Here is a 20,805-nt window from a genome sequence, read left to right on the forward strand (position 1 = left end):
AAACTAGTTTTTCCCTGTGAAGTGAGGACGGAGGGGCTGACAACGCAAGCAGAAGACCGCTGAGGAAGCCCTAACCATCATCCCAGTGGCTGGGGCCAGCGTCTGACGGTGGCCAGGTGAAGGGACTCGTAGCGATAGATGGATACAGCAGAATTTGGTGGCTGGGTATTCAGGATGAGGGAAAGAAGAGTTGTCTTTGAGGGAGCTGGCAGCTCAGGAGATGTGTGTCTTTTTCACTTCATTTCCTTTGCTACCTCTCTGGGTCCCACGTCTTCCGGAAGGGTGGCACGCTCTCCCCAAACTTCTAGCACAGACTCAGAGAGCAGGGGCCAGGTTCCAGCTTTGCCATTTGCATGTCTCCTTGCATCCGAACGAATCTTTGAAAAAACTAATTGCAAGCAAAGACTGACTCCTCCCTTAAAAAATCAAAGGCCATCGGTGCCTTAAAACTCAACTGCCTACAGAGATCATAGGGAACTAGATTGAAGTTTATTATGCTCCCCATAATAGTCTGTGGGTTCACATGCAAGTCTATTCATTTTTCTATTCATTTTCCTTCAACTCTATGAAGTAAAGATTTTTTTAAAGTTTTTTTCTTTCAACAGGAAACATATGAGCCCCGCCTTATCATCATAGCCCACTTCTACGTCGCTGTCATCGTTAAAGGGAGGGTTTGTATGGGCGTGTAAACACTCACTCTTTTCTTCCAGGTGGTAAATAGGCTGACTTTTGTCCATTCCCAGAACAACAATGCCCAGCGTACCTGTCTGTTACAGAACTTAGCATTCTGTGGCCCAAAGGGGAAGTCACCTGCAGAGCCAGACGAAGATGGCTCCCTCGTGACAGGCTTTCTCTGTTGAGTTAAAGGTCAGAGGATAGGGATGTTTTGAATCAGTGCGGAGAAAAGCAAGAACTGGAGATGGCTGTCTATGTGGGTTTTCTGCTTTTATGGAGTTTCTAGCAGCTTATGGGAATAGACTACCGAGACACAGTTTAAACCTGAACTCTGGCTCCCGGTGAATATTTGAATGACAACTGGTGACAGAAACATATTGCATCATCAAAGTGCTAAATGGCTTATTGGAGTTCTAGTCAAATTTATGTCACGTATATATTGTTCCTCAGCCTTTCGACCAATGGAAGATGAACTATCTGTTATCTGCTTTTTTTGACTATAGCAATACAGATGGTCTCCTTTAATCAGAATGTGGTTAATCCAGATTTCTTAGAATTCGAATACCAGAGTCAGAAAGGGCTTTGAAAATCTGTTGTTTCTCATTAGCTCATCTGATGGATGTATAAGCTGAGTCACGATAATGAAGTTCTGCATGGGTTAGCAATGGGATGTAAGAATTTGCCTCTGTAAGCAACGATTCGGTATTCATACAGGTTCTAGAGCAAAGATGTTGGAAGGGTACACTGGTGTCCACGCTGGTGTATAGGTCTGGATCTGGTCCAGAAAAGAGCCACCAGAACAGAACGCTGGGTGATCACATCATAGTAGCTACTCGAATATTAACTGCACGAAGGTTGTGCTTCCTTTTCGGTGCCAAGCACAATGCCTGCCATTCTGTTAAAACTGTAAAAAGCAAACTTGTATATCTAGAGAAATGGATACGTTAATGAACGTGGAACATCTGAAGGATTGTCGTATGATGGAGGAGTAAGAGGGTGAGGCTAATAGGCATGGTTTAAAATCCCACCATTTATTTGAACGCTTGAAAATGGAGAAATATAGCTTTGGATTGAATCTAGAGAAGGTTTTTGTTTTTTGTTTTAATAATGGAGCTGCCCAAGGATCAAATGAGACTCCGCAGAAGGAATCCAAGTAGAGTTGGCAGGGATTTTGTATCATCATTAAAAAGTCAAGTAAATTTTTGGCAGAGATAATATTAAACTCCTTTGAAGACCAAAACTTGATGAGTCTGTAATGAGTCACTGCCCAAATATTTGGTTAGTTAGTAGCAGGGCTGAAGCAAGATCTTCATCTCCTGCCTCCCAAGTCCAATGCGATGTCACAAAACCACGTCATTTGGGGAAACTGTCATATCTGCTAGGACAGGAGAAGGGACAGGTCGGAGACTTATAAAGGGGCGCAAATGAAGATAACTCAACAATTTTGAGTCTTGGGAGAATAAAACACTAGCTTTTATTAATTACACATCATTTAAACCTTCAAACTAATTTTTAATATGTTGTTACTTAATTCAAAAATATTTTGAATAAAATTAGGATAAAAATAAACAGACAAACTTGACAATATAATAAGTCGATATGTTATCGTGAAGTTGTGGTGAAGTCAATTTTGTGATGAACTTCAGTGTTGTGGGCCACATCTTACAGATGACACCCAAGGGTTCTGGCCCATCCCTGGGACTGTGAGTAGGCTAAAACATCCCACACTTGATTATGTTAAATTCCTGGCCAAAAGGATTTTGCTGATGAAATTAGACCAATCAGTGGACTCTGAGTTAATTAAAAGATAATTTTTTTCCCCCCCGATGAGCCTAATCTAATCACATGGGCTTTTTATAAGCAGAATTTTCTCTGGCTGTGGGCAAGAGGGACATCAGAGACTCAAAGAACTGAAAATGTTTTCTAGGAGCTAAAAGTGATCCCCGATGTACGGTCGTCAAGAAAACAGAGACCTCGGTTCCAACACTGCAGAGAACTGAGCTTTCGGCCTCACACGCCCTGAGCAGAGAACACAGACCAGCCTCCAAGTTCCTCTAACCTACAGAACCCAGAGATGATAAATGATATTGTTTCAAGCTGCTCGATTTGGAGTAGTTTGTTACGGAGCAAGGAGAAAACTAATGCAATAGACAAAGGATACTAACTATAATGGATTACAAGGATAACTTTTAGAGTTCTAAAGATTCAGTCTGCCCTTATTATCTCCCCCAAATAGAACTTAGGTGAACAAAAGAAAAAAAAAAAATTAACTGGCCAGATAACTACCAGTGAGATCATTATGATTCTACTCTGTGTTGAAACGAAATCCCGGTTGTATACAATCAGATTTGGCCACTCGGATGGACTCTTACACATTTTGCTACTTGTCTGTGCACATCAGGAAAGCATTGTAACAGTGTTTACCGGGATTTGTTGTCGAGTGTGTGTTTTTTTCAACGTTTTGGAAAAGAGTATGACGTTCTGGTTTTCTTCTGCATGGTGCTGCCTTCCAGCTTCTTGGAGTATGCTAACTAAAGGGGTAAGACCTGGTGTGTCCAGTAAGAAAAGAAACGGCAAACACACAAGTCCTGGGCTGCCCACTTTTTAGAATGTGGCTTTATTGATCAAAGTGTGAAGTTTTGAAACAAAGGACAGCGCTTCTCGGACTGTGGTGTGTTTAATGTGTATTTTTCAGGGACAAAACTGTTCTGGCAAGTCTTAAATAATTGCCACACGTGACGTCTGTTTTCCGCATATCATCGTGACATGAAGGGAGGGACCAGGGTGAACGGTTGGTGATGAATGTTTATAGATAAATTACTCGGTAAATTGTTAGTTAGATTTACCTTCTGCACATATACAAAAGAGATTCTCCTCTCCATATTACCGTGATTGGCAGGCAGATATTATTAGAAATTGATTACACATTCCAAAGCTTCCCAAGTCCTATTTAATAAATCATTCTGTCAGCTCAAACTTTGTGACCAATTAGAAAGAAGAATGCATCAAAATAACTCACTGAGAGGAGACCGTCATCGAACTATTTTGCTGGAGTTATATATGACCCTGTTGATCATTTTCTCTGTTCTTCAGCGGAGAGAATGAAGAGCTTTCTGTAGTTTTCTACCTTAAATAAAACCATTGTCCCGTGGCATCCTTCGCCTTGGTGACAGCATGGCACGAGATTGAAACCGCCGAGATATTTCTTAAACCATGATGCAGGGAGGGCTTTTGAGTGACATCTGCAGAGCGAGCGTGAGAGAGCTCAGCCACTTTTCTCATTAAGGACAACTGCAGCCGCAGCTCTGCACCCAGGAGAGCCCAATACCCACTGGCATCTTTTCTTTCTTTTCTCGAACGATAAAAAGAGGACGTTAAAAAATAATCGAATGCTTCGTATATAAAATCCAGCGAGTGTAATTGTTCCTGTCCACTGCGAATAGTATTATGTCTGATAAGAATGGCCTCTGAATAGACCGCAGTCACTGCACTTCATGTATGAATGCAAACCAGCCACCTCTCACGGAAAATATGGACACTCTCTAGAAACGTCAGATGGGAAAACGTGGGCCCGAAATGCAGAGCGCCTTTCTGACTGCAGCAATGCCCTTCTGTGAAATCACTCTATCTTCTGAGGAAATTTAAGACAGCCATTTATTCCAGAGGGACACATTTCTTTTCTATGAATCTCATTTATACATTGATTGACAACATGTTTCCTCGTACCCTTAGGAAACTGGAAATGGCTTGGCTTGGCTTGCGTATTTATTAATTTTGTTGTAACTTGTTTTCTTGAAGGTTTTAACTTTCTTTCTGGAATGTAAGTCTGTGAGAATTTTAAAATGAATTTACGCGAGGCTGTGTGGCATGGTAAGGAGCCGAGTGCCAGGCAGAACTGAGTTCGGTACTGACCTTGAGGCCCTTGTCACTTCGAGAAAGTTATTTAGTTTTTCTAAACCTCATTTTTTTTTTTTTCATTTTAAGATGGTTATAACAGGTGTTCCTTATAATTCTACAACACACTGTCTGGATTTTATGTCATAGTTTAGAGTTATAAATACGTTGTTTTGAGCATGATCACGTAATTTCCTGTTGCAAATAGTATTTCAATTATTCTATGTAATTATCATTATTTGTGGCACTTAAACACTGGCATATAGATGCCTAACAAATATTTGATGGTGCTAAATAAATGAAGTCAGTGAAGAACCCAGAATTTTCAGTCAGTCAGTCATTTAAAGGTACGTCCATTCACGTTTTATGGAGTGTTTAATATATGTGACATGCACTTTAATGCTTAGAATAAAAATGTATGCCACTGGCCCAGCTCAGGAACACAGTTTAGAAAAAGATACATATAACCTATAACTAGAGCTTAAAATATGTTCAAAATAATATTTTAGCACAGAGCATGCGGAGAAGAATTCTGCCGTGGTTGAGAGTGGGTGCAGTGAACCTCCTTTACTGGGTATGTTACCGTTGAACTTGACCTTGAAAATCAGGAAGAAGTTGGTGGACAAAGGAGAAAGGTCACTTTATGTGGAACTAAGGCCATGCACATAAAGGATAGCTTTTAGAAAAATAAGTGTGTAATGCCTGAAGATATAAAGAGGGAAAATATTCCAGTTGAAGGCTTTTAAAGTGTTTCATTATAACCATTTTGGAGCCAGTTAAAGATTTAGAGCAATGATGAGATTTGTTTCTTAGGAATATATCTTTGATGGGGCCGGACTTCGGGGGTGAACTGGAAAGTTAGTGCCGCGGAAGCATCCAAGGCGTTTGCTAGACCGCTGACATATCGCAGAAGCGTCAGTGGAGCTGGAAAACGATCATTCTGAGAGTGAAATTAACAAGGATTAGCACCCGATCCAATGAGAGCATTGAGCGCAAAAGAGAAATCACTTTTAACTGAAATAATAAAACTTTTAAATGCAGGGCAGGCATACTAGATCTGGGAGAAATTTGTCTTATGAGATTCACAGATTATGAAATAAATAAGACAAACGGAATATGGAGTGACGAAAGAGTCGAATTTTTAATTGAATGCGCATCGTTAGTTTACATCTGTGATACATTAATAGGACAGCTTTTAGGAGGAAATAGCCTATAGGCATTCGCATTTGACAAAACGAAAAACGCTTAGGAGAGGTCTGTGCGAAGGACGCCTTCTTTATTCCAGATCCAATCCCGGTACCCTTCCCACAGTGCAGAGCTTCTGTGCTTTGTATCGCGTCTCACGGTTTGATGTTCCATCTTTGTAATGGACACACATTTTTCAGCACATTCTCTTGTTTGCCATTTATCTCCAGTGCCTTGAATAGTATCTGAGACAAAGTACGAGGCCAGGATGCAGATGCTGCTGCATTGATGGACGAATGGACAAATGCCTCCGTTTTAGATTTACCACGGGTTGAATCAGTTGCTCGTGCTGTTTAATGCACAGTGGAACAGAGTCAAATAATACCTGTCGGTCATCAAACAGTATGTGCGCAAAGCGGTGCCATATTGTGGGAGGATCGTGGACAAGGGAGTTGGAAGACTTCATGTCCATCATCCGAATCTGAGTTTTTTCATTTAACCATGATAATAAAACTTTATAGAGTTGTTGCGAGTATTTAAAAGTAACCTATAAAGTAACCTGACGATAATTTTTATTCATTAAATGTTCATTTAATTTCTATTTATGTGGACTTAGCTAAATGGCTTAACTCTCTATTACGGTGAGAATAATCACAGGTTAGCTGTCCTTTTTAATCTACTCTACCTCAAAAGCGAAGCAGCGAAGTCACGTAATTTAAACAAAGCGAAATCAGAGACTACTACTTTTTGGCACCATTTCCGTTTCCCTTTGCATTAACGCAAATTACGTACATTTATACATTTCTGGAATTAAGTGGAGGCCGTGGAATTTTAACAGGAATGTATCAGGAAATATTTATAACAGGTTTTTATCAAAATAAAAGTGTACGAGTATGCCAATTAATAACTGACTGCGGATAAGTTATAAGAAGACATAAGGGCCATTCGGGTAAAAATACTCAGTTGTAGAAAATGGTACCTTCACATACAAAAAGGACAGTAACATTCTGAAAAAAAATTGAAACGCCATTCGAGCTTTCCCATACATCTTTCCTTCCCGCTCTCCGCAGGCGAAATAACAAAGCCGACTGCCATCCAGACGGTCAGAGGCAGGAGTTTGAAACTCTCCGCCGTCGTATTTCCTTGCGGGGCAATGACGGCGCCTTCGTTGTCTTGCAGATCTACTTACGGTTCTTGGACTACGAGATGCAGAACTCGAACGAGTGCAAGAGGAACTTCGTGGCGGTGTACGACGGCAGCAGCTCGGTGGAGGACCTGAAAGCCAAGTTCTGCAGCACGGTGGCCAACGACGTCATGCTGCGCACCGGCCTGGGGGTGATCCGCATGTGGGCCGACGAGGGCAGCCGCAGCAGCCGCTTCCAGATGCTCTTCACGTCCTTTCAAGAACGTAAGGTTCTGCGCGCGTGGCGCTCCCTCCCACGCGAGGCTCGGGCATCAGCGTGATGTTCTGCCCGGGCCCGGGCACCTCGGGGGGTCGTGAAATCGAGCGAATTCGTTGTTCCGATCGCGGAGAGTCTCTTCCGTTCGCTTTGCTCCGGCGACAGGAGCGCCAGGTTACACTCTGACGACTTGTTCTCGCGTAGGCATCGTAGCCTTGCTTAAGGCAGTTCCCACCATGCGACTGGGAGATGATGAACTTGGTCTCCGGTTTAGCTCTCACGAAGCGTATGGGACTCATGCGGCCGCTTCTGGGGACGTTTGAGTTTAAATCTTAAAAACCTGCATACACATGTTTTGTAAGTTCTCATTAGCACGCTTCTCTTGCAGTCCCATTTATTTCAAATAAGTCTGGCTCTCTCGTTCCCATTCAAATAGGCAAAAGAGAGAATCGCTTGGGAATGGAGTAAATAGGAAAAGTTTCAGAAAATATTTGAAATTCACAATGGGCGATACTCAGACTCAGCGCAAAGCACAGCGATTTTATAAAATTATATTCTAACAAATAATGAGTCATATTAATAGATATGTATTTAGAAACCCTGAATAATTCATATTTAGTAAATTTATACAAATAGAAAATAATCCTGAGAAATTCACCTTTAATGAATCACTACCTTGTAATTTGAAACTATACATTCTGAAATAGAAAAGACAAAATAGTTTTGAAATTTCAGGGATTTCTAAATGATGGGCACAGTAGCCAATAATTTTTCAACGCATAAATGCTGAATCTTTAAAATAGTCCTTTTATACAGTGAGTAAATAGTTTTGGCCTTACATTTCTCTCTGATTACCCAGTTGGAGAATTCTAGGACACCAGAAGTACCGGATGTCGGTCAGTCTTCCTAAATCTCGATACCATCACAGAGTGTGTTAGGTATCTCTTCCAGCATTATTGTAGATTTAAACAGCAAGTCGCTATCTATGTCTTCATTTTAGTAGTTGTTCAAAATGTTAGAAGTAGTTCGTCTTTATTTCAACAAGGTATTTGGCAAAAAAAAAAAAATCTCGTTATTTTCTTGACTAGAATATGAAGAAATTCAGGCTATAAGGTAGCACATTTGGTAGTTTCACTGCCAATTGCTCTACCATATCCAATAGATTGTGCCTTTGATAAGGGATTAGAGTATATGTTATCCAATATTCTTATTAGTCTTGGATAGTAACATATTGAGAACTCTTGTCTAATTTCAATGATGCAAATATGAAAGGACGAGCTAATATGTTACATGATATAATCAAGTTTTTAAAAAGATCACAAAAAGCTGCAATTTTTATCAAAGCCACACCATAAAATGCAGTAGGGATTGATTAAAATATATATTCTCACATGTCAAATATTAAACGAACAACAGTAGTAAAAAGGAACCCGGACTCCTAGAACTTCCTGAGGTTTTATTTCATTAGACTCAATATAAGCCAGTTTTTTTATAATTGACAAAAACTATCTTATGCTTATTCTCAATATTAGCTTATACTGGGAAAGTACAATAAAGAACTCAAAGAAAGCTTCATGGGAAGCTGCACATTTGATAGCCTGTTCTTTTCTGGGTGTTATCAGCGAGGAGAGGGAAATCGATTGAAGAGGCTGACAGGGTGCAGAAGCATCTAGAATTGTGAGGAAAAGCGAAAGGAGAGGGAATGTTTATCTTAGAGGTTTTTGTTGTCGTCGTTATTCAAAATGTGATAAGTACCTTAGACTTGTGTTGAGTGATGTGGATTAATGCCTGAAAGGTAAGATTAATGTTTATTAATGATAGGGAATCAAGTTGAGTCTAATTCAGTCAAAAAATGTCTAGTCTTTGGAGCTGTGATATTCCAAAACTGAATGTGTGCCCACAGAGGATGTGGACTCTGAATACAGGGAAGATTGGGTCTGAAAATGGATGGTTATCTGGCATGAATGGTGCAGGGAAGTATTTTTCCTGCATAGAGGAAGGGACTGGGTCACCTCTCAGGTCCCTGTCAGCTCTGAGACCGATTAAGAGCTATGAGCCTTTAAAATTTTGCTCATATAGGAAATGGTGAATGATATCATACTGTGCATATAAAATTAGAAATACTTCTATTTGAGCTAACAGGTAAGAGTTTCCATGCATATAATTAAATGATCTCTGGAAATCAGTCAGTGGGTAGACTTTTCAATGACTAATCCACAAGACACGGGGTATTCTTCCTCCACAGGAAGAAAGCTGCCTACGCTTTCTGCTCCTACACAGTAGATAGGCGATTACTCTCATTTGGATAAGAGTATTACAATAGCATTCCCTTGAACATCTCATAAATTTACAGTAAGCTTCCACTGAAACAAATGTATTCTGCATCTCATTGCCTATGTTGTTTTGTCATGTTTATCCAATAGAGATGGGCACACATATGGGCACCCCAAAAGAGACCTCGCACCTTTAAGTATTAAATGTCTCTTATATTCTTTATGAAAGATAACTTATTTAACATTTAAATGTCCAAAACAAATGATAAAATTCACTAAACATCGTAACCGTACAACCTTTACTTAATCATCAGAAACACCAGAAGCTTACCATGTCAGTAATGAAAAGGTCCTTTCGAGAGGCTAATGTCACGCCTTACAGATCCTGTATCAAACTAGAGAGCTCCCAGGAGAATGTAGGCAGGGACACTCAGCCATGTCAGCAGGAGCCAGGGAGAGAGAAGGAATTGTCTCAAACAGATTTATGGGCATGACTTTTGTCTAAGAGAGCAAAACCCAGTGAATTTCAAGAAAGTTCCACAAGGTTCTTGAGAAAAACATGTCAGCAGAAACCCTGTCAGCTTGGACTGAATGGATCGGCGAGACCAAATAAACAGAGGATGTTGGAACCCCAAAATCGCAATGGCGTGAAGCAATCCGACAAAAGCGCTCAGCTGCAAACGTGTTATGTTTCATGAGAAGGAAAGTCTGACTCGGAGAACAGAACCAAGAGCCTGGAGGGCCAAGTCCTAGAACCGGAAACATAATTAAGAAAATCTGACATGTCTCCTGCTGGATTTCAAAACTGTTATGGACCAGCGACTCCTGCTGACTCTCCATTCTCTCTTTTGAGAGCCAGAACCTCTATACCTGTCATCCTATGCCTATACCACCGCTGTGTGTGTGGAGTGTTAGGGCAGATAACTCGTCTCTCTGGTTTCATGAGCACATACATGGAGAGAAACTGTGCCCTGGGGAGTGAAGGTGAGGATCCTTCGGGACTGCTCCCGGGAGCCTCATCCACACCATATTTAGATGATTTAGATGGTGAGCGTTTGGACTTTGAGCTGGTGAGATTTAGGTGAGATTTTTAGACTTCGAGTTGATGCTATCATGGGGTGCTTCTCTCGTGAAACTTGGGAAAGGGTGAGGGAAGCGAAGCATTAGGGGCCAGCAGGTGGACTATGAAAGGCGGAATTTTGTGATGACCCAAAGAGACCCCAATATCCACCCCCAAAATACAAGCCTTGTATATATCCCTCCCCTCGAATGCGAGAAAAATCTGTGACTATCATGGGGCGTCACTCCACAATCGTATTACAAGGATTTTGCATAAGTAATTAAGATCCCTAATCAATTGACTTTGAATTAGTCAAAAAGAAGACTTTCCTGGTTGGTCCAACTATACACAAAAAATATCCATAATAATTGCGATGTCCTTTTAAAAGAAGGTCTAAAGGTCAGGATGGAAGAAGTCATAATTCTAAGCTGTAGCAAATACTCCCGTTGGCCTTAAAGGAACACATTGCCATGCTATAGAGAGGGCCATTCGGCAGAGAATGGCGGGTGGCCTTCAAAGCTGAGAATGTCCCCTGTTAACAGCCAGCAAGAAAGTAGGAACCTCAGTCCTATGACCTTCAGGGACCGAATCCTTCCGACAACCCGGACGAGCCTTGAAGAAGCCTCCATGCCCCAGATGAGAACCCAATCCAGGCTGCTTCCTTGATTTTAACCTTGCAAGACCCTAAGGAGAGAATTCACCCAACCCGAACTTCTGCCCTATATAACGGTGAGATAATAAATGGGTGTCGTTTTAAGCCAGCAAGTTTGTAATAATTTATTAATCAGCAATAGAAAGCTAAAACATATTCATTTAATGCGATGGACAGAACAGATGTCAGCCTATCTATATTAACATTTTGCTTAAACATGTTAATTAATATATTACTATTCATAAATGTATTACTGTTTCTAAATTGAGCAGTTCAGGAGATGTGGCAAGACATGATTATAGGCAATCTAAGAAAAATAATCAGTCCAGCATCAGCTTGACTTTGAAAGTTGAGTATCTACTAGTATTTTATTAACCTAGTCATTGGTAAGTCTGCGTCTCGATACTGTCTATATTCCTCCATTCATTCTTTTGTCCCTCTTAAGGTGCCACCACACTCATTCAAATTAAGTTCAAGTGTATGACTCACTTCGGAAAATGTTCGTTTGTATCCGGCTCTCTGTCCCACACGCCCACCGCACACGTCCTCATTTGCTTGGAAAATTAAGCGCTGAAGCATGGTATTCTCAGAAGGCCGATTCTCTCTGTATAGAGTGTTTTTCCTCCAGCAGTTGTTTATGCAAGTCGTCTCTCTACTCTTCTGAGCTGTGATTCTTCTTTCTCCGCTCAGTATTATTACCTCTTCCTGTTTGGAACATTGTGTGAGCTGCCATCTGCCTCTGGTGCACACAATTTGCATTCTGTCCTGGAGAGTGCAAGTCCCTAATTCTATAATACGTGAAGAAAATTGCCATGGCACCTCAACTAAGTCGACTCAATGGAACCTAAAGGGGGAAAAATATATATATATATATATATATATAGATTGTAATTTGATTATTAATGTAAAAGTGCACAGAGTTCAGTAACACTAAGAATATACACCAAAAAATGTTGATCATAATCAACGTGCGGCAACAATACTTAGTTTTCTCACTAGAAAAAGTGAAACCAAACACGTTTACAAGTTTAGGGTAAGTGCTAAGATCAAAAGTCATTGTATTTAGTGTAGACATCATCATGGAAGAAAATATTATGCACTAGAGGAAGCAATGCGACCAGATATAACATAGACCGAAATGTAAATTGATACTCTATTGAAATGTAACGGTTACGTCACGCTTCACAGTTATGAGTAGGTCTATCTTTAAAAGATTAAGACCATTTTATTAATAGAAACCATATTTACTTCTATATGTCATACAGTGGCATAAATACCAAATGGCATAGATTTAAATATCAATACAGAAAATATGCTGGAGAAATTGTTGATTGTGTGTCCTTTTGGCACATCTTTCTAAAGTAGACATAAACAGTGTGGATAGAAGAAAATATCACTATATATAGATATACAAAATTTAAAATATGAGTTAGTGTAAAAACATAAATAAAATAAAAACAGGAAAAGCTGGGCTGGAGAATAAGTGGCACCGTAAATGACAGGCCGTGAGTAAACAAACATTCTTATGCTCTAAATAATAAGGTTTGTAGAAGACAATAAGGAAAAGTTATATCAGTGTACTAATAGAAAACAGGGCAAATAAAATGAAAAAAAGAATCATAGAGAAGTACAAATGGCCCTTGGTAGAGGCAACAAACACCTCTACATATTAGTAAACAACAAGACATAAATTAAAATAAGAATGAGACATCATTCCCACCCATCAAATCGTTTAAAAAATAGCAATCGGAGTCCCGACTTTTGGAGATGGTGCGGTAAAATGAAAATATGCATGCTGATAGGAAAGCAAGTTTTCTCAAGGGCAATTGAGCACTATACATCACAATTCTAAAATAGATAAAAAAAAAATAGGGTCTCACGCGTAGAACTAAAAATTTAACCTAATGATATACACGAGTAATGAGTGTGTTTAGAATCATTTAAAAAGTGGAAATTGCTTGAATGGCTTGGTTAAATGGTTCTTGGAACATGTATTTACTCTTAACTATTAATATGATATGTTAGACTGATACTTAATGACATTGAACTACGTTAAAAAATGAAATTATAAAAGGAAAGAAACAAAACACACATATATTACAAATATACTCTTGCAAATATATGCAATAAATATTTAATATACAGTATCTATTTTATTTGTAATATATGTGCATAGAAGGTGATGCAATTAATATATTAATAGTGATTATTTTTAGGTTGTGAGATTTTTTTTGCTTACCAGTATGTTCCGATTTTTCTACGTTGCATATTTATTATTTTGGTAAACAGTTCTTAAACGAATAAATGTATTTTGACAAGATCCCAAAGGGATTTATTAAATCTAAGAAAACAAAGGTAATATACTTTTTTATACTGGGATAATTAGGTTTCATCTATAACAATAGATGGGCGATAATTATGTCGAAAGTCGAGGGTACTGTACCGCTATCTATGACCTGTTCTTTTAAATTAAATAATCACCGCTGTCTACACTATAATGTCTCCACAATTCACCTCCAAGATACACTCAACTGATGGCTTATTTACTGCCTGACAAAGACTGGTAGCTGAGCCCACGTTTCTGCGGTATCCTTAGCACACGGGAAGTAGTGCTGGCCCTTTTCTCTCCCAGGTGGCACGAGTGATTTTTTGAATTAGCTCAGATCGTTTAAATGATGTCAATAATTGGGTAATATGCTCTTGACACATTTCACAGCAAATCGTGACTCGGGAGTTGTCAGGGAGGGTGTCCTGGTTGAAAGCTGTCACTCTCCCACATCTGCCCTTTCCTGCCCCTGTCCCAGTATTGTGCAGCCGTAGCTGCACCTACAGGAGGTGAGCAAGCAAGGTTCCGGCCCTGAGAACCCTGCTACTAGGTATGAATAGGTATATTCGTTTCCTGTTGCTGCCGTAATGGATCATCACAAATTCAGCGCCTAAAGCAACACAAATAGATTGTCTGAAATAGGTTTCACTAGCTGAAACTGGGGTGTCAACAAGCCCGCTCCTCCTGGGGAGGCCGTAGGGGAGAACACACTTCCTCACCTGTCCCGGGTCCTGAGCTGTGTTCCTTGGCTCATAGCATCTTCTCCATCTTCCAAGCCAGAATAATGACCCCTCAGCTCTCTGTGCTTCCTTGTTGTATCCCATTGTGTACCTTGGAGGGGTTGCCACCCTCTTTAAGGACCTCTGGGATGGCTTGTCCCCACCTGGATAATGCATAGAATTTCCCCATCTTGAAATCCTTCGCTTAATCCCATCCACAAAGTCTCTTTTGCCATACAAAGTGATATACATGAGTTCTGGGAATTAGGACTTTGGCACTTTTATCTAGCCATCGTCCAGCTTATCATGGTCGGTGTGATATTTCGCTTGTTTTTTGCTTGTTTGTTTTTGTTAAACTGATGAACTCTTCATCTGACATTATGAAAAAATAACTTGGTTGACCTGAAGATCAAAGGTGTACAATGACAGATGGTAATGGCGTATCCGTACTCATGTCCCTGTCAAACCCCACTGTTGAATAAATATTCTTCAATACAAAGAACATATTTAAAAATTAAAAATGTCATTACTATAGAAAATACAGAAAGGTAATGTATCACAAAGATATAGCTACTTTTTGAAAGTATAGATGTTTGGAATTTTCAAATTAATGTTAAACAATTTCAAAAACCATCGCAAATCATTCATTCGACGAAATTGTTTTGTTAAAAAAAATCTGAAATAGGACAAAAAAAGTATGTAAGAGTATGCATGTGGTAGGTACCAGCCCATTAATTCTGTCACTTTCTTACCTGTAACACCTTGACTTTAAGCTTCACACCCTTTTCCAAAAAAATGGGGAAATCATTACAGGGCAGCTGCAAGTTTTAAATATATATGTCTGGAGTGCGGCACACGGTCGGTGGGTGGTGGCTACAGCTGTGTCTTCTCATGGGGTAGCAGCATATTGAAACTTTTAGAGTTAGCAGTTTCTTGCTTTCAAATATAATTAGACTTTTGAACAAAGAAAAAAAACGATAGAAAATTATATAACCTGCCAGCAATTTCCCCACCTCCCTCCCTCCCTTCCTTCTAAACATTCAGATGACTCCAAATGTACCATAAAGAAAGTAGCTGTCAAAAATATGCTAATATGTAAAATTAATTCTTGGACATTTATCACTGACTTGCTTATTTAATTCATAGCATTGAAAAATCTTATGCATATAGATTTATAGTTTAGTGTGATAGTTAAAATTTAAAGTCAGTTTCCTCAAGTAGATTTTTTAGACTAAAACAACCACCTTAATTTAAATAATTTTGGCTGCTACTCTGGGTGTTGAATTCCTTGGGAAATTTCGCGGAATGTCCATTGAACTGTCGAGGTGAACGTGGTCCTCGGGGAAGATTGTGGGCTCTGCCGGGGTCCCGCAGACAACACAGGCGGCACATTCTTTGTAATTCTTGGTAGGATTCGCGGGTATAATCTATACCGAGCCCTTTGATTCCGGCCTTACAGCTACTGTCGTTGATGTCTGCCACTGAAAACAGGCACTATCCCGTAAGTCGTAAGTCACATGGAGATGGAAAACGATTATTCTGAATCCTTAGCCTTTGCACTAGCGGAATCGCCAGACTGAGGCTCTGGCGGTCCATTCACACTGGGCTCCAGCCTTTATTTACTGCAAGCCTTCTTCTGGGTTGCTTGGCACATTCGGCCATGAAACCAGATAGAGAACTGTTTGTTAACAGAACAGCTCATCTAAACTAACAATGTTGCAGATAAGAGAATATCACTCATGAAAACAGCCGCATGTCCAAGTTCTAATTACAATCGGAGTGCAGACCCCCCAAGAAATACAGTATCGTCTTTATTGCAGTGGTAGTCAAGTCTAATTGCACACAATGAATAAATCATGTAGCTGACCCAAGGCAGGCAGAATCATAGTATCAAAATGTGTAATAATTTCTTGGACTCAAATAGTAATGGTTCAATCATATGTGGTTCACTCCCGAGATGAGGTCTCTGTCTGTGGAATGTAATTTTCTCATGAAAGTGTTTCTCTTTTCTTAATATGATGTCTTTTGGAAGGTCAGGAATATGCACATTTAGCAGAAAGATGGGGGAGTCTAATGAGAGTGATATTAAATGGAAATTTGCGAATAGAATTTCTTGTATTAAAAAAGAGATTAAAATATATCTCAGTAATACTGGATATTTTGACTGATAACTCAGTCACATTGGAACATAGAGTTTTAGAAGCAGATATTGATTTTTCAAAAAAAAATATATCAAGATGATAAAGGAGATGAAGAGAAAATGCACAAATCTATTTTTGGCCTCAAATCTGGTCATCATTTTTCAAACGAAATGTCATTTCTTCTAATCGCATAGCCTGAGGGCCATTTGAAGTTCTAAGTATAATGGCAGAGGAAATTTTTCCATTTATTTTGGGGAAACCAAAACAAAACATGTGTTTTGGGGTTAATTCTGACCTCCAACTCTATTTAATTTTATTCGCATTTTCTTTTTCCGTAATTAGAATACCACTACTAAAAACGATCCTTAGCAGCAAGCTATGCATATTTAAAATAATTTCAAGCTTTGCTCCCATCTCTCAGGCAGAGAAAGTGATGGACCAAAGCACCTTGAGCACCAGAAAGTTTTAATAAATCAATGTCTTCGAAGCTGATAAAAGTCGAATTCGGGAAATGAAGGGAGGACGTGGAAATGTCCTCCAAGCTATTTTCTCGTCTTGCTGCTTCTCCACACATTTCTGTGACCATTTCCATCCCAATTTCAAATTGGGGATATAGGAATAAAAGAACGAAAATAGGAGATCCAAGATGTGTGTGTGTGTGCGTGTGTGTGTGTGAAGCTGCGCACACACAGGCCAGCGGACTGTGGGGGGTGGGGGAGTGAACTTTTGACAAATGAAAATTAAAGAAATTAAAAGGAAAGGTTTTGAAGAAAGTAGGAAGCAAAGAGAATGTGCGTGGAGAGATGATTCAGGTTGGGGGCTGGGAGGCTGGAGGCGGGGGTGGGGGAGCATCTGACCTTAAGTCTCGAGCTGTTGTTTAGACCATGTAATGATTTTAAAGGGAGATAGGATCAGACATCATTTCTGTTTCCAAATTTTCTCGGGGAAGTATGACGTTTTTTGACTTTGCACTAATCTGCCAGTGATAGATAGTTTTATTAACCACAAAGCACAGGTGTTTCAAAGATCGGTATTTCGGAGAGAAATCTGCCATTTTAATTTCTATTTGGTTTTACTATTTTCTGAATAGTACTCACTGGGTTTCCGAATTTAGAAAGATATAGGAGAGAGGAAAGAAGGAACTCTAAGAATTAGAATGAGCATTAGGAGCCTTCGTATTCAGACGGCAATTATAAGTTAAAACCCTTCCGTTACGAATCGGAACAGTATTTATAAACATGCAGAGCAACGCTGAAAAATGCTGATCCATCATGGTTAGACCCGTAACCTCGCAGCCTGTGTTTTATGATTCTTTATTGAAATTACAAATAATCCTTCCGCTGTGCTGAGCCATGCGGCTGCCGTCCCTTCTCTCGTCCTCCCCCACCGAATTCGAACTTGCTCAAGGTTCCTTTGGTTCTCTCGCGCTGAAGTTTTTATTTCGTGAGAATCAAGGCTGTATCGATACAAACGTTGTTTATTCCAGATGCATTCATGGTTGAAGCATCATAATGGATTGAAAGGCTATTTCACCAAAGTACGGTGCATGCCGCCACCTGGCGGTAAGAGCAGGGACATGTGAGGATTTAAAAATAGGACCCAGAGAAAGCAATGAGGGTGAAGACAGCCTGGGCGAGGTGCTCCGAATTTGAAATAGTGCTCCCTTAGCTGCCACTTTATTATAAGGAAACCCTCACGTCGAGCTTATTCCCAGATAACTTTAGTACATACAGCGGCTGGTTTTTAAGAGGCAATAGCTTTTGATATGTGTACATCGAATTTCTAAGTAGAATAAGTCCTCCACCAATTGGTAGGATATATGCTTTTTCAGCAACAGTAAGAGAGCGAAGGAACGATGCTGAGGTTTAGTTTCTGAGAAGATCGCAGTTTCTGTTGTATTCGAAACCCATGGCGCTGAAGGTTAATTTTCCACCAATAAACATGCCCTGTCAGTCTCCTGCATTCAGATATGCAGCTTTGCCAGAGTTAAACTTCTGCTCAATAAGGATTGATAAATTAAAAATATCTGTTGAATGTGTACTGCAAACCTAGAAGAGTTAAGCCCCATAAGAGATGTAAAAATACGCATTTTAAGAAGTCATGCCTCTAAGAACTCATCGGGAAAGGTAACATATACTGCACGCTAAACTCTTTTTTAAATTAAAACAGGATTCAGGAAAAAGATAATTGTCGGTTAGATTGGAATATTTCAAAGCTGCATTGATCATGCAGTTCTGATGCGATCTGGATAGCCCAGTGGAGAAGGTGGGGGTTCAGGGGCAGACGGGGGAGGGGCATGGAGTGTGGCCACAGAGCCACAGACACGGGGACCGACCGTGCTGGGAGTGTGGGAACCGCTGAACATGTGCAGAGCGAACCCCAACGTCCTCGAAAGAGCAGTGAGAACCTTGCTCGGTTTGGGAGGCGGGAAGGTGCCATTTAATTTTTTTAGCAGGAGCTAGAAATGAGATTCTTTCATAAACCACTGCATATCTGCAATTATAGGAGAGAAATATTCAGACGTACAATATCGAGAAAATTCGGAATCTAATATATTTTATGTTGGTATCTATGAAACAAAATTAATTTTTGTTCAAGGAGTGTAAGTTTTTATACATTTGTTTCTTAGCCATCGCAAGATGTGCTTGTTTGTTTTGTTGTTTTGTATTTATATCAGTTCTATATCTGTTGGCAAAAGTAAGGGGGACGAGGTAGAATAGTGCCTGGAATAATCATTTTAAAAATAGAGGATGATTCCGATTAACTGGCAGGTTTGATAATTATTTCTGTAAAGAACTATACTAGGAATGTGATTTCTTGATCTCCCTGGCCTACCTGTTACATTCTGAGTGTAGCCATCAATATTTAATGATAACTGATGCTTGGACATTGATTGGAAGTTTATGAGGCATTTTCACACCTACTAAGCAGCAGAAACTGAAACAAAAATCACATTTGGAGAATTTGGAATTCAAATCTCAGGCTCTTAGCAACAGCCTATTGTTTTTCACGCAATGATAGGGTGCAAAGCCATGTGTATGTATGTGTTAATTTTTAAAAACTAACCAGTCCTATTAAGAGTAATTATAATCATTTTTTCCCACTCATTCTGGAAGGTCAATAGATATTTATGCGCTTTTAAAGGTATTCTTTACTTGATGCATAGCTGTACTTTCAAAACCACTGCAATTTATTAGGTAATGTGTCTTTTGCATTTTTTATTAGAGCATTTTGCAGCCACTCTAATCTATGAGAAGAAAGCTACTTTTTGTTCTGCGTACACATTTTGACAACACTCATTATCTGCTAAACAGACCATATCAGTTCTGCAAAAGCCATTATGCTCGACTACAGAAATTCAACTCAGTTTCTTACGAAAAAGCAGATTTTTGCAACAATATATTGGGTCATTACATTTTACTTTATAAAAGGTTTATATGGTGCTTAACGAGTCACTAGCCCGATAAAATGTTAAGCAGAAGACTTTTTTCAAAATGACTACTGCACATTTTCTAGTCCTTAATCCTTCCCCCCGCCTGCCCCCTGCAAAAAATGACTGTTACATCTTTTTTACTCTTTAACCAGGGACCTAAAGCCAAACCAAACAGAGGCAAGAAGTAACTTCATTCTTCTAGAAGGGGCAGGGAGGGGGAAGGGCACAGAGAACCAGAAAGATTCACTTTGCTTGAGCTGGCTGTATCTGCCGTACTATTTGATTTTTTGAGACTTGAGTGTTTCTTATTTTTATTTTTAAGGATTCCTCTAAGATGGTCTGAGTTGTCGTATGCAAAGAATTTTCCTGAAAATTGTAATTACTATGGCAAAAACAGGTGACCCTTGAACAAGGCAGGGCTTCGGGACACCAACCATCTCCCCCTGTGTAATTTCGACTTTCCCCAAACTGAACTTACTCGTATAGCCCACTGTTGGATGGGAGCCTCGTCCGTAACATAAACAGTTGGTTAGCACATGTTTTGTATGTTATGTGTGTACATACTACATTCTTACAGTAAAGTCACCTGGAGAAAAGAGAATCGTAAGGAAGAAGAAATACATTTTCAGTTTTTATTGAAAAAAAAAAAAACCCGTGTATAAGTGGACCCAGGCAGGTCAAACCCATGCTGTTCAAAGGTCAGCTGAATATTTAAAGATTGTGGTAACTTTCGAAAGTACCTGCAACGTGTAGCTCGGAACGTGAAAAATCCATCGTAACGTGTCTGCAGTGTTCAGATAACACTGATCATTGATAAACTTTTACTGATTGATTAACCACTGTAAATTTCGAGTTGCATCTAATGTTTTCCTACAGTGCCTGTTCTTACCAGGGTCACAAAACTATTATCGAAGAAAATAAACATTAAAAATGCATTTTTATGGGCTACGTGGGATGTTTTTACCTTTACACTGTCTATATACTATAATCCCTAAGGCGCTGTTACTCTAGAGACCTGATTATTCAAAATACCCCATTTCTCTAATG

At 39.6% G+C, this 20,805-nt stretch overlaps 1 protein-coding gene across 1 annotated transcript in view; it reads left to right on the forward strand.

Annotated features, from left to right (window-relative positions):
* The window catches only part of NETO1 (neuropilin and tolloid like 1), a 76,917-nt gene that overhangs the window by 50,198 nt on the left and 5,914 nt on the right, over window positions 1-20,805 (forward strand). The window contains exon 7 of the mRNA XM_039839630.1: window positions 6,934-7,162. Within this exon, the coding sequence (XP_039695564.1) occupies window positions 6,934-7,162 (229 nt within the window). The remainder of the gene's footprint in view (window positions 1-6,933; window positions 7,163-20,805) is intronic.

This window comes from Pteropus medius, unplaced genomic scaffold (assembly GCF_902729225.1).
Source record: "Pteropus medius unplaced genomic scaffold, Ma_sr-lr_union100, whole genome shotgun sequence".
In the NCBI taxonomy this organism is placed as follows: domain Eukaryota; kingdom Metazoa; phylum Chordata; class Mammalia; order Chiroptera; family Pteropodidae; genus Pteropus; species Pteropus medius.